The sequence below is a fragment of the Topomyia yanbarensis genome, chromosome 3 (genome assembly GCF_030247195.1).
Source record: "Topomyia yanbarensis strain Yona2022 chromosome 3, ASM3024719v1, whole genome shotgun sequence".
Taxonomy (NCBI): domain Eukaryota; kingdom Metazoa; phylum Arthropoda; class Insecta; order Diptera; family Culicidae; genus Topomyia; species Topomyia yanbarensis.
In genome coordinates this window covers 252,417,750-252,431,229 of record NC_080672.1, presented here as the reverse complement: position 1 = coordinate 252,431,229, position 13,480 = coordinate 252,417,750, and the positions used below count along the sequence as shown (strand labels likewise).

The window sequence follows — 13,480 nt, the reverse complement described above, 5'->3', positions numbered from 1 at the left end:
CTGTACCCAGTCTTGTTACTTGCCACATCACGGGGTCGTGAAAGAGGATAGCCTTACGACCAAACTCCGAGTCGTTTTTGATGGCTCTTGTGCCACGACTTCCGGAGTAGCGCTCAACGACATACTACTAAATGCACCCAACGTTAATGCAGACCTATTCGAAGCACTATTGAGGTTCAGGTCATATCCAGTGGTATTTGCAGCGGATGTTGAAAAAATGTACCGCCAAGTTTTGGTGCATTCTGAGGATACAGATTATCAGCGTATTGTCTGGAGAGATTCATCAGATAAACCGATTCAGCACTTTCGTTTACTCACGGTGACCTACGGCTTGAAGAATTCTGGATTCCTTGCGATGTCAGCGCTGAAGAAGGCAGCGGAAGCATACGAACAGCAGTATCCAGCTGCGACGGAGCGGATCAAGTATCACACCTACGTCGATGATCTGACATCCGGAGCGGGGTCGGAGGAGGAAGCCATACAACTGATCCAGCAAATCAACGAGATTCTACATAGCGCGGGGTTTGTGCTGCGGAAGTGGAGTTCTAACTCAGCAGAAGTTCTCAATTCACTTACAGATATCAATGAAGATGCTATTCCTATCCAGTTTCCTGACGAACGAAATTCAATCAAGGCACTAGGAACGCATTGGTTACCGCATGAAGATGTATTTATGTTCAAGGTGAATCTACAGAAGGACACACCCAATACGAAGCATCAGATGCTGTCAGACTCGGCGAGACTGTTCGATCCGTTCGGATGGTTTGCGCCTGTGATAGTTCGAGCGAAAATCCTGTACCAGCAGTGTTGGCTGTATGACTTGAATTGGCACGACCCGTTACCGCTGTGCGTTGAAGAATTATGGGTCGAGATGAAGCAAAATCTATCGCAACTATCTATCAATGCAGCTGAGCTTCTGGCGAAGCTGATGAAGCAGATAGCAGAACCGCTCAATCGATTTCAGATTGAGAAATATGCCTGGACAGACTCGACCATAGTCTTGCAGTGGCTCAGCAGCCACCCTCGCAAATGGAGCACCTACATCGCGAATCGAGTCTCGTCGATTTTGGAAATCCTACCACGACGACAATGGGGTCACGTTCCCTCGCTGCAAAACCCCGCAGATTGCGCATCCCGCGGAATAACACCATTGGAACTTGTCAACCACTCACTGTGGTGGGCCGGACCAACCTGGCTGGCTGACGATTCTGGCAACTGGAAACGAAACGTACCGGACGAAGCATTTGACTACAATACACTTGAGATTCGTAATCGGTTTCAATCTCTTAACGTTTCGGTTCATCGCACATGTACTAACTACGGGATAGAGCAGCAGATACTTGATCGGCGATCGGTATTGCGTGCAGCTTGTCGACAGTTGGCGTATATCAAACGATTCATTTTCAACCTGAAGGCAACGAAGTCAGGGCAACCCAAACGTTCGGATTGTCTTTCGCCGTCTGAACTGCATGATGCAAGGTTACAGTTTGCACGAATGGCTCAGTTCGAGGTTTACCAGAAAGAAATCGACTACTTGCTGCAGTATGGCGAAGTTTTCTCGAAGTCGCAAATCGCCGAATTATACCCGTTTCTAGATGGTGATGGCACCCTGAGAGCTTTGGGAAGGCTGCAACAGTCATCATATTCATTCGAAGTCAAACACCCGGTGATACTGCCTAAGGCTCACCGGTTCACAAGGTTATTGGTGGAAGAATTGCATCTGCAGAATTGCCATGCTGGGCCGTCGCTGCTGACGGCAACAATTAATCAACGTTACTGGATCAAGGGCTGCCAAGGCGTCGTCAAACAAGTGATAAACAGCTGTGTGAAATGTTGTCGTCAAAGGGCTAAAACAGCGAAGCAACTCATGGGGAGTCTTCCAGCGGCTCGTGTTACAGCGTCACATCCGTTTGCTCATGTTGGAGTGGACTATGCTTGTCCGATCCTTGTGCGCTGTAGTAACACTCGGGGTGAACGCTCGATGAAGGGATATATAGTCGTGTTCGTCTGCCTCTCGACTAAGGCCGTGCATTTGGAGGTGGCCGGAGACCTTTCAACTGATACGTTTTTGGGAGCACTGAAACGGATGATTGCTCGCCGAGGATACTGCAACGAGTTCTGGTCGGATAACGGTACGAACCTGGTTGGTGCCGATCGACAGATACAGGAGCTCTTTTCAACGATAAAATCTCACAGCAAAGAAGCAGAACGATATTTGGGAAATCTAGGGATTCGTTGGAGGTTCATTCCGCCGTCTAGTCCTCACCAGGGCGGTATCTGGGAGGCGGCTGTTAAGAGCGCCAAGGGCTTGCTTCGTCCGGTTGTTGGAAACGCGAAACTAACCTTCGAAGAATTGTCAACAGTGCTGTGCCAAATTGAGGCATGTCTCAACTCAAGACCGTTATGCCCAATATCATCGGCATTAGACAGCTGCGAGGCTCTCACTCCAGGACATTTTTTGGTTGGTCAGCCTTTGAACCTACTGCCCGCACCAGACGTCAACCATGTGCCAATGAATCGGCTCGAACGCTGGCAGAGAGTTCAGCGTTACACTGCCGAATTCTGGAATCGACGGCGTGACGAATACGTCGCAACTTTACAGACCAGGGGGAAATGGAGAACGAGCGAGGAAAACATCAAGCCAGGCCAGCTGGTTTTGATTAAAAACGACAACACACCGCCTTCGGCCTGGGAGCTGGCTCGAGTCGTAGCAGTACACCCTGATCAACGAGGATTGGTGCGCAACGTTACGTTGCGGAGAGGTAAATCTGAGTATCAACGATCGATCCAAAAGCTGTGCCCACTTCCTGATTAAGGCGCTGTCTCAAGGCGGGGAGGATGTTGCGGTGCACCCCTCGATGCATCGCCGGTCTATCTACAAATACCTATAATAAAAACGGAAACAGAGAAAAGGGAAGAAAAATTTTCACTTGATGTGCGTACGTGACGAAATAAAGACGTAGTTTTGTAACGCGGTCGTTTATATTTGTTCTTTCGGTTTACTGTAAACTCCTCCGGTGTATCTGTTCTCGGGCTCCGGTTATCGGTTCAAGTTCATTGCAATCTCTCTCATATACAGTCCGCTTATTCGCAATCCGTGACAATAGATGACAGCGATGAAATTATCAGCTGTAAGATACCGAGGCGTAACAATAGCATTTTCTGTTCAGAAAATGACAATGGTTTTCGAGGATTTTCGGCCATTCACGAGGAAACCTTTCGGGGGTTTGCGAACAAAAGTACAAAGTTGAAGTCAAGCATGACATCAAAACCAAGAAGGTCGGCGAGATTGCATGCTAAAAAGAAAACATTGAGTTAATACAGCTAGTTTTAGTGATCATTTCTTATCTTTCGATATTTTACATATGATCTATAACCGAATATTTTGTGTACGTAGATTAAAGAAAAAAGCTTGTTATTTTCTATAAGAATTTCAAGAAATGTGAAATTATAATGAATTTAAATGCCACCAGCATCTTAAGGGTGAAGAAGTTGTAATGACCAGATAAATGGTCTATACCAAAGAGAGAGAGGAACTCACTCTCTTTGGAGATCTGAGAATGAATAAAACATACAGCGGACGATGAGCAGGTCTCATTCGTATTCCATACCTTAAACCTTTAACGCGTGTTATAGATAATCCGAACATCATAAAGTATATTTAAAAGTTTTGAAATCATACAAGCACTAGAAAAAAGTTGGGCACAAAAGGGTTAAAAACTAGTTGATTTTTTAACTACTTCTTTTCAATTTTTTAATGATAATAATTCGTTTATATTGGATAATCTGTTCAAATACGACAGCAGACTTTTTCAAACACGGCTGATCAAATTTCAAAGCTAAAATATCACTGCTTTGAAAATCGGAATATATGCTTCTAATTGCTATATGATTATTGTTCGAAATCATGTCTGCAAAAAATCAAATGACAGTCATCCTCTGCACAGATGCACAATGTTAAAGGGCCATGTCATAACGAACATCATTTGGATTTACTCTTCGGATTTGGCACAGTGTAACACCAACACCACCTCCCTTCCGGGTAAATGTTACGCGTTCCAGATAGAGGTACGCACACACATTTACTTTTACATTGAACTTTACAATACACAATATAATAGAGGTGCTGTAACATCTGTCGCTTCTCATTTATATGGGGCAAGGAAAGAGATGTCAGTCTTCTTGATATGTAATCTTCGCTAGTTGGTAAATCGATTAGATGCAAGCTGTGTGATTGTATCGAAGCGAGCACTAAAGAAATTGGGAGTGATAATCGACGACTCGTTGAGCTTTAGCAAACACGTTGATTACACCTGCGAAATGTCGGTCTATTATTAGTGTTTATCATCGATACTGCGATATGGGACTCCTGTCTGGGGTACGGCGCTGAAAACCAAGTGGAACCGCGAAAAGCTGAACAGGACGTTCCGGCTGGTGGTCGTACGAGTTGCGATTGCGTACCGGAGGCAGTATGCGTTATCGCCGAGATGATCCCCATCTGCATCACCCTGACGGAGAATATCAAGTGCTACAATCAATGAAACGTCAGAAACGCGAGGAAGGTTATCAGAATCGATTCGATGGTGACGTGGCAGCAGGAATGGGACAATACGGAGGAAGGAAAGTGGACCTATCGGCTCATCCAAACTTGTCGGAGCCTACAGAATGACAAGCGTATAGACGCGGAACGCAGTAAACAGAGTTATGATCTAGATCATGACTGTCTTACATCGGAAACGGAGTGATGAACAACGAGTAACGGTTTCAGGAGAGCAATCACTGCCAAGGAACTCTCCGCAGGAATAAGCTATGTCTACCACCGAGGACTAGTCGAGTAGACTGCAACAGAGTACCGAGAATGAGTCGTCTCTAAACGTCAGCGAATCAAACCTCACGCTCTATCCGGAATCACTAGACCGACCACGGCACCCCACTGGTTGTTCCGATAGAAAAATAGCAACGACCAATGAAGAATCAGTATTGGAAGAACTTTTTTTCGTCAAGGAACTCACCGTCAGCGTAAGCTAGATTCACCGCTGGGGACTAGACTGAGTAGACCGTGACAAGACACCACCAGTCGCGGGTAATCGAGTCACCAATGAACCGGACGCCCTGCACCTAGCACCGGAATCTGACTTCGGCACCTAGCTTATTGGCCCGGTTCCGGGAGAACTTCTTTCGCCGGGGAACTCTCTGTCGGAGTAGGTCAGGTCCATCGTCAGGGACTAGACCGAATAGTTTGCGAACAAGGCAAGGAGCTGAATGGCTCATCAAGGAAGTAGTGCTAAATGGCCCAAGGAGAGAACTAAATGGCTTAACGGAGTTGCGGCGCTCAATGGCACCGGTCACGAAGCCAAAGGGCTCAAGAAGTTGTGGTTCTGAAAGCAGATAAGAATCGATATCAGGAGAATTTCTTTCGTCGGGGAACTCTCCGTCAGCGTGCAGTCAAATTCACCGCAGGAAACTAGACTGCGTAGACCGCGACAAGACACCACCAGTCGCGCCGGGGCTCCAGCAAACCGGACGCCCTACTCTACCGGGATCGCCGAACTGACCTCGGCACCTGGCTAGTTGGCTCGCTTTCGAACTTCTCTCGCCGGGGTACTCTTCGTCGGAGTGGGTTAGATACATTGTTGGGGACTAGACCTAGTAGTTCGCGAACCAGCCAGAAGCTCAGCGAGGAAGTGATACTAAATGGCACAAGGGAACTGAAAGGCTCAGTAAATTGGACAGTCTGAAATTTGCCGCCCAGATTGTCCTCGTAGGGGAAGAGCACTAATTCTAGACCCACAGCCAGCTTTCCCACTACCATGCGGAAATGGCAGGAAAGAACTAGCTGGATAGGAGTGTGTGTTTTGCACATAAAAAAAATCTCTTCCCGAAATAATGCCGGAAGGTAATGCCGGGGAGGAATCAGGTTCCGTGCAAGATTAGTCGTATTAGTGGGTCGGGTGACTACCCAAACCCGTTTACTGAGTTGTTGGTTTTTGTACATTTTTTTTCCTGTTCAGAATGTTTTTGAACATTTTTGGCTTTTTTTATAAATATATATAAATATACATAAAAAATATTCATATCCCCCCCCAGGAAATTTTTCTTACTGCGCCACTGAAAAGGACCAAATATCAAACGGCTATTGTACCAAATGACCATTATGCAATAAATGATCGTATGCCAAATGGCCTTATGGTATAAATGGTCGCATTTTTAACTGGACCTCCGCTAGTTGGACCATTGTCCAACTAAAAAGCATCCACATCTCTTGTCAAATTTACTTTGATAGTAAATTTGACAGAGGCTTGATATGTAATTTCCACTGCTAACACCCCCTTTCGAAAATTTTTGACATCTCAGGCGTTCCAACTAGCGATTCAAATTCGAAAGTTGGACAAAGCCAGCGAATGGTGAATTTTCAAAAACGAACAGTAAGCAATAAATCAATGAAGGCATGCCGACCAAAATGATAACAACCTGAGCAATCATTCCCTACTACATCACAACATCAAGTTTAGTTCTCAATTTGTTATCAGACTCTGCTCGGGCAGCCAGGCTTTGAACTATAACACCTACAAGAATAGCTTTCTGCTGAAAATACTCTAAAAAGGCACCGAAATATGCAGGCATAAATACCAATTAATCCACATTTACACCGACTGAAGCTTTTTGTAAAAAAATATTTTTTGAATTGTTCCTATTAAAAGTGTACTAAACGCACCACTAGTGATCAAGTTTCAACAACACTTTTTTTCTTTTGTAGCCTGACCCACGGATTTGCCACGAGTCACTGATGGATCAGATAAAACGTGGTGCCACCTTGAAGCGAAATCGAACAATCAACGATCGGAGCGCACCTAAAATTCATTAGAAAACTCTACAGTGAATAGATTGAAGAAACTATAAGCCAAATAATAGTAAGCCCATAAGTGGTAAGTTGGAGGAAATAGTTCCCTAAGTACTCATCGAATGAGTGCCACTGATCACACAGTCATCGCTATGTCAGAAACTGAATTACGTCCAGCGTTGAACGAAAATTGGATAAGAAAAATTCTGGAAGAATGATGTTTTTCGCTAGCCGAAAAATGAGAAAAGACAATTCTAAATCAAAATAGAAAAAGTTTTGGTTCACCCTAAAGTTTAGTAAGTGCGCCCGATGACAGGCGGCGAAGTGAAGGAAAGTTGATTATACATATTTCAAGTGTTATCTATTTACTAACATGTATTTAATTAATCGGTTTAATCATTATAAAATATGCTGTATTAGTTAGAGATGCTGGGTAGCGTGACGAACTAGAAACGAACAAGTTGAGCTTAGCTTTTAGTGAAGCTACACACCAAGTATTGGATTTTCGCAAGCTACTCTATGATTTAGGTATCATTCAAAAACAGCTTCCTTTCCGAGTAATACGTGCGTGAAGTGCTTTTATTTTAGCATTGTGTTCTTGATAGAGAACATTTTTACTATAACAATACTTATATACATATTACATTATATACTCTTGAAATTCATACCAAAGGAGAAACTTTTCATTTAATCCCTCAGAACTTTTAAACAAATTCGTGTTTTAACATTGAAACAACAGAACTGATACTTGCTTAGAAAGTGTATACAACAGCATCGTAAAATATCATTTTCTCCCGCGAAACGCAAAGCACTGAACTAACTTAAATAAGCTCCTTTAGGAGTAATTTGAACATCTATCAACAACAGAACTATATATCAATTATCAACCATGGTACTGAAATTATATACAAACTGTATATTCTACGTGTAAACAAATAAAATCACAATTTATCAAATGCTAGTTATATACAGCAGTGACAGATAGGGAGAACGGATAAGAAACATTCGATGTCGTCCATTAAAATTTAGGAATACATACAAAACATTCGCATTAGTAACGGAAGCTCAACCATGTGTAAATTCCTGACTTTTCAGTATTCTGCGAAAAGAGCGAATGAAAAAGGCTGATATTTAGCAACATCTAGTGGATTCCATCATCCCGATTTTACCTTCCGATTAGGTATCAGCAATTGTATTTGCATCAGTTTCCTACCAAACGTTCGTCTTCCACCAAAGACAAAATTGAAGCCGACCCCCCTCGCGCCTAATTCTGCATACAAACAAGGCGACTTTTTTCTTTCCTTATCGGTACCAGTACACGCATCGAAAGAGGCTAAATTATTTACCACCAGAATGTTATTAATTTTCCAATGATTATTTATTTTGCACACCGGTATTTATTATTATCCCCAGTGTGGATAGTGTTATTATTTGACGTCGAATCTATCGCGCAAAACTATTTGAATCTCCAATACATACTCTCTAGGTCACATAGCATGTACCCATAAACTGTAGTATATTTGGCAAATATTTTGTGAATACGAGTCATGATTTTTGGGATTCTATTCTGTTATAACATATATTAATTTATTTGCGCTACTAAACCATAAAAAATACATCACAATAACCTAAGGTAATATTTAGGTCTTCAAAAGCTTAACAAAACAATACTAAATGCTGCGAACAACAAAAAGAAACAATAATTACTAGATAGGCGAACCAGAGCGAAACTACGAAAAACTCCGCAAATAATCCAACAAAACATTAGCACGAAATTAGCAGATTACGGGAAGCAAGAGTGAATATATTTTTATACGAGCGAACGCCAGAACTTGAGTTTTTCGGGTATAACTAAACGTAGCGACTATCGGTCAAATTCTGTACTGTTCAATTTAAATCACTACACTATGGTAAAATCGTGAACATATATTGCTGTATTCTAGAACAAAAATATCAAATAAAAGTGAATAACTGAAAAAATCAATTTAATGTAAATGTCCGAAATCTTTGATTGGCCTGTAATAGAAAAGGTTGGCTCGACGATGTGCATTTCAAATGGAGTTGACGCATTGAAGCAGTGTCGTCAATACTAGAGATGCACCGAATAGTACTATTCGGCTTTCAGCTGAATACCGAATATTTAATGTTTAATTATTCGGCGTACCGTATATTCGGCTTAAATCTAAATCGGCTGGTATTCGGCCCGAATATTCGGTGCATCTCTAGTCAATACTGTGTATTGACAAACGTATTAAACGTATTATACGGTTTCAACGTCATCATCCACAGCCGTTAGGCTATATCTAAGCGTCACTATGTCGATGATACGCTTGTAAGTGTAGAGTCAGAACAAGATGCAATAAGGCTCGCTAGTGACGTGGCAATGATTCAAAACGCAGCTGGTTTCGAAATGCGAAATTGAATTTCAAACACACACTGTACTCTTTGCATTCTTATGCTGATGTTCGACCCTTTGGGATTGATGTTTTTAAAAATGCTACTGCAGGATATTGTGTCAATCAGTTGGGATGATGCAATCTAGGATGAGCGCTTCGAAAAGCGGTAGACATTCCTCTATGATACCGAACGTTGACACCCACAGGAGACGATACTGACATACAACTGCACACATTCGTTGACGCTAGTGAGAACGGCTTTGCAGAGGCAGTGTACCTCAGATACAAACACAAACGCGTAATCGAATGTGCACTGGTAGCATCAAAAACAAGTGTGACTCAATTAAAATTTCTGTCCATTCCCAGATCATAATTGCAAATAGCTATACTGCCCATAAACGCATAAGAGTCCCATGTGGATTTTTGTCGAAAATGAGTTATCCGTTGGATTGTGTTCTGTATCACCACTGAATCACACTGCACAAATAAGATTACCGGGTTTGTTCAGAAAATATAAAAAAAAATACCAAAACATGGTTGTCCCATCCATTTGGCTCAATGGATGGGACAAACTTGAACAGCGTTTTTCTCGGCTTGCTGTTCTTCAACATGGGACTCTTATGCTGTTATGGGCAGTATACTAGGGGTCAGATTATCAGACACCATGGTAAAGTCGTTCCCAAGTAACAATTGAAGTTTTATAGCATGCTACAAGTGCAATCTAAGTTTTATGAGAGGCTAAAAAACTACCATAAAACTTCAATTGTTACTAGGGGTTATCTATCACGGTGAAAAGGCGATATTTTATGACGGATTCGAGGGAGTGCTCTGTTGGCTTCATTCAGACCATTGTCGCGGCCCGTATTAGCCAAATACTGGAAACAACTAATGAGGTTGAACGTTGTGGATGAAGGGACAAAATGGAAAAACCAACCAGATCTTCTAGTGGCTGGTTTCGTGGTTCCAACTTTCCTTGTATGTTCGAAGCAGAATGGCCAGCTACTCGTCTACAACGGAGAGACAGAACCACTAATTACCATCGAAAACTTCTCTCAATGGAAGTCATTGTTACAACGAATGGCCTACGTATTCCGAAGCGTGAACAACTTTAAAAATAATACCCAACGAAAGCCACTCACACGTTGCAGCAAGTCAAGCTGATCAGATCTGAAACATTCTTGCACCGGTTAGCCTATGGTAGTTCATTTGCCGAAGAAATTACAATCGACCTACCAAAACATACGAGCATCTCCCACAAGGCTAGAATCCGCATCTACACCACAACGGTTGGTGTAGGCTATCCACTGACCAATCTTCAACATTCTCTCGCACGCTGAATCGACTTCACTTGCCACTGTGGAATCCACGCTATGTAACTCTTGGAGAAGATCGAATTTCTCGTTCAGGCATTCGTCGAAGAATTTCCGAAGCGGGTCATGCTGACCGTATTGCGTATTCCGAGGTTCCAGGAACATGGGGTTTCGACGACGAAGTGGTCTCTCAGGAGCGTACAAATTTAGCTGCACTAGCAGAGAACGGCAGTAAATGTCGCCCGTCAGTAGTTTTGCAGCGAATGATGCTTGTGAGGTGATCGTCGTACCTCCAGAGGTTCGATGTTTAGCAGACGGCAGCGGTGTTCGTATGGTGGTAAGTTTATTGGGTCACGCCATGGCAACAGTCGCAGGGCGTACCTCACAAATTTACTTTAAACACCTTCAATCCTGGCAATCCAGTTAGCATGGTAAGGGCACCATACCACAGCATTAGATTCCAGCAAGGAGCGTACCAGTAAACCATACAATAATCTTAAACACAAAGGATCTCGAAACTCCGCTGCAATTTTGAAGATGAATCCCAATTGTCGGTTTGATTTTGATAGAATATCGTCACTACGACGTTACGAGTTTGAAAGTCATTTCACGATCCAGAGTGGCGCTAAGATCCTTATTATGCTCTACCCGCGTTAAAGAGCTTCCGCAAACTTGGAAATTATGCACGATTGGCGAACTTTTCCGATGGAAGGAAATTACGCTGCATTTTGCGATACTTAAGAACAACAAATGCAGCATACCCTGTAGCTCCAAGCAGTCAGATAGGCACTTGACGATTTTGAGAATTTTCGTATCATTCGCATAAAAGAAACGACAATCCGATGGAAGCAGTAAAGATAGATCGTTTATAAATAACGAGAACAGTAACGGGCCGAGGTTACTACCTTGTGGAACTTCAGACCAGTTTGAGAACACTTCCGATGTTGTCGAACCTATTTGAACCTGTACACAGCGGTTCGTCAAGTACGACTTGAACCAAGCTACGGCTATTGCTGAGAAGCCAAGTAATTCCCATTTTTAAAAAAGAATTCCATGATCCACGCGGTCGAATGCTGCCTTGAGATCCATATATGCGGCATCGATTTGGCATCCGGAATCCATGTTTCGTAGGCAGTTCGTGATAAACTGCATAAGATTAGTAGTTACGGAGCGTTTTGATAAAAGCCACGCTGTTCACTGTCTATGTATCTCTTGCAGCAGGCGAGCAGATTTACAATTATTTCATACAGCTTTGAGCAGGCACATAGAGAAGTAAATTAGGCAATCCATGAGACGTTTCTGATCAGCTGATTATTTCTTGTTTACTTATTCTGACGTTACTCCGAGGGGTGCGATGTCCGACAATATCGTTGATTCGATCCAACATCAAACGAATCGGACGAGTTGTTTGTCGGACGAGTTTTTCTGTTCGCAGGAGAAGACTTGTTGACAGAACCCACCGCTGAATTGTCAAACAAACGTGTAATGGATTGCCTAATCCTCGATAATTGGAAACATTGCGTTTATCGCCTTTTTTAAAAACTGGGAACAGGTGGGAAAACTTCCAGCGTACAAGGAACTTTTTTAGTTGAACCGACAGGTTAAACAGCCTAGCCAGCGGGCTACAGAGAGCGACTGCACAGCGCTTTAGCACAGACGAAGGAATACCGTCAGGGCCAACAGCAAACGATAGCTTCAATTTTTGCATGGCTGCTACTACCGTCTGTTATACGCGGAATACTGAAATCAAACACATCACACGGCATCCTACACGTTGCTTCTTCTATCTGGGTCGAAATGGCGGAACAATCGTGGAATACTTGTTTAAAGTGCATTGCAAAAAGATTGCATTTCTCGGTTTCAGTGCAAGCAGTTATATTTTCTAAAAACATGGAGCATGGCAGCCCCGTTTCTTTTCTTTTGGAGTTGACAAACGACCAAAAAAGTTTGGGGTTCTGACGGAGGTTCTCTTCAGTGCGCTTGACATGAAGATTGTATAGGAAGTGATTGTAGCGGCGATAGTGATTGCTTGTGGCATTCAATTGTCTTTTGAAATACGGCGATCGGGAACTGCAGTACTTTCGCAGGGCAGCTTGGCGTAATCTTGGACGGTGGTTTCTGCGAGGGCAGTTTAGGTGGAACAGAACGAGGTGGAGCATACTCCACAGCGGCACTGAAGCATACTCCACAGCTTCATCAATACTGGCGGACGATGCAATAAATTGCTAATTGGTGACTAAAAGCATAGAATTTAATGCAGTATAATCTGCTCGCCGAAGCAATTTCGAATTCCAGAGAGCTCGAAATGGAAGGTTCTTCAAAGATGATTTGAGTGGGCAATTTGAATTCCACGCTCACTCGAAAAGGAAAAGATCTTATTTAGTTTTTGGTTCTTTTTAAACTCTGGGTAGCCGGATACCGAGAGTATCCTGTTTTCTAAATAAAAGCAATTTGAACTCCACACAGCCGACCGTGAGATATATTCTACGATATATTTATTGGGTTGAAAACTACTGAGTGACACGTTGTACATACAGAGTTATGATAGCTCGAGATGTTATAAATCAAGGAAAGTGTTTCATATTTTCCAAATCGGATTGTTTGTGAAATACACGTATACGAACGATAATATCGAACATTGACGGGAAATACAAAGGAACGTTAACCTGATGAACGGGCTTGTTAGCAATAACGGAACTCGAAATTAGATTCATAAAAAAACGCCGCGAATTTTCAGGACGTATTGACCCTTGATCATCGATACTAGTCAGATTGAAATCTTATTGGGGCTGATTTCCGAACAACCATTTATTTATTGAGAAAAAATATTAATCGAAGTTTGTATACAAATCGAACTTACAAAAGAAAACCAAGAAATAATTTTGAGCTGCCCAAAATAACCATTAACTGTACCGAAAGATTCACTCTGCTAG

General features: G+C 42.7%; 1 protein-coding gene across 16 annotated transcripts in view; it reads left to right on the top strand.

The window, feature by feature from the left end:
- Positions 1-8,810, top strand: part of LOC131692905 (GATA zinc finger domain-containing protein 7) — a 125,921-nt gene extending 117,111 nt beyond the window's left edge. For all 16 annotated transcript variants that reach the window (XR_009306102.1, XM_058980293.1, XM_058980291.1 and 13 more), the window contains one exon: positions 6,758-8,810. Coding sequence is in view for 15 of the 16 variants with exons in the window: in XM_058980293.1 (XP_058836276.1) it covers positions 6,758-6,865 (108 nt within the window). In the remaining variant the exon portion in view is untranslated. The remainder of the gene's footprint in view (positions 1-6,757) is intronic.
- Positions 8,811-13,480: the final 4,670 nt, after the last annotated feature.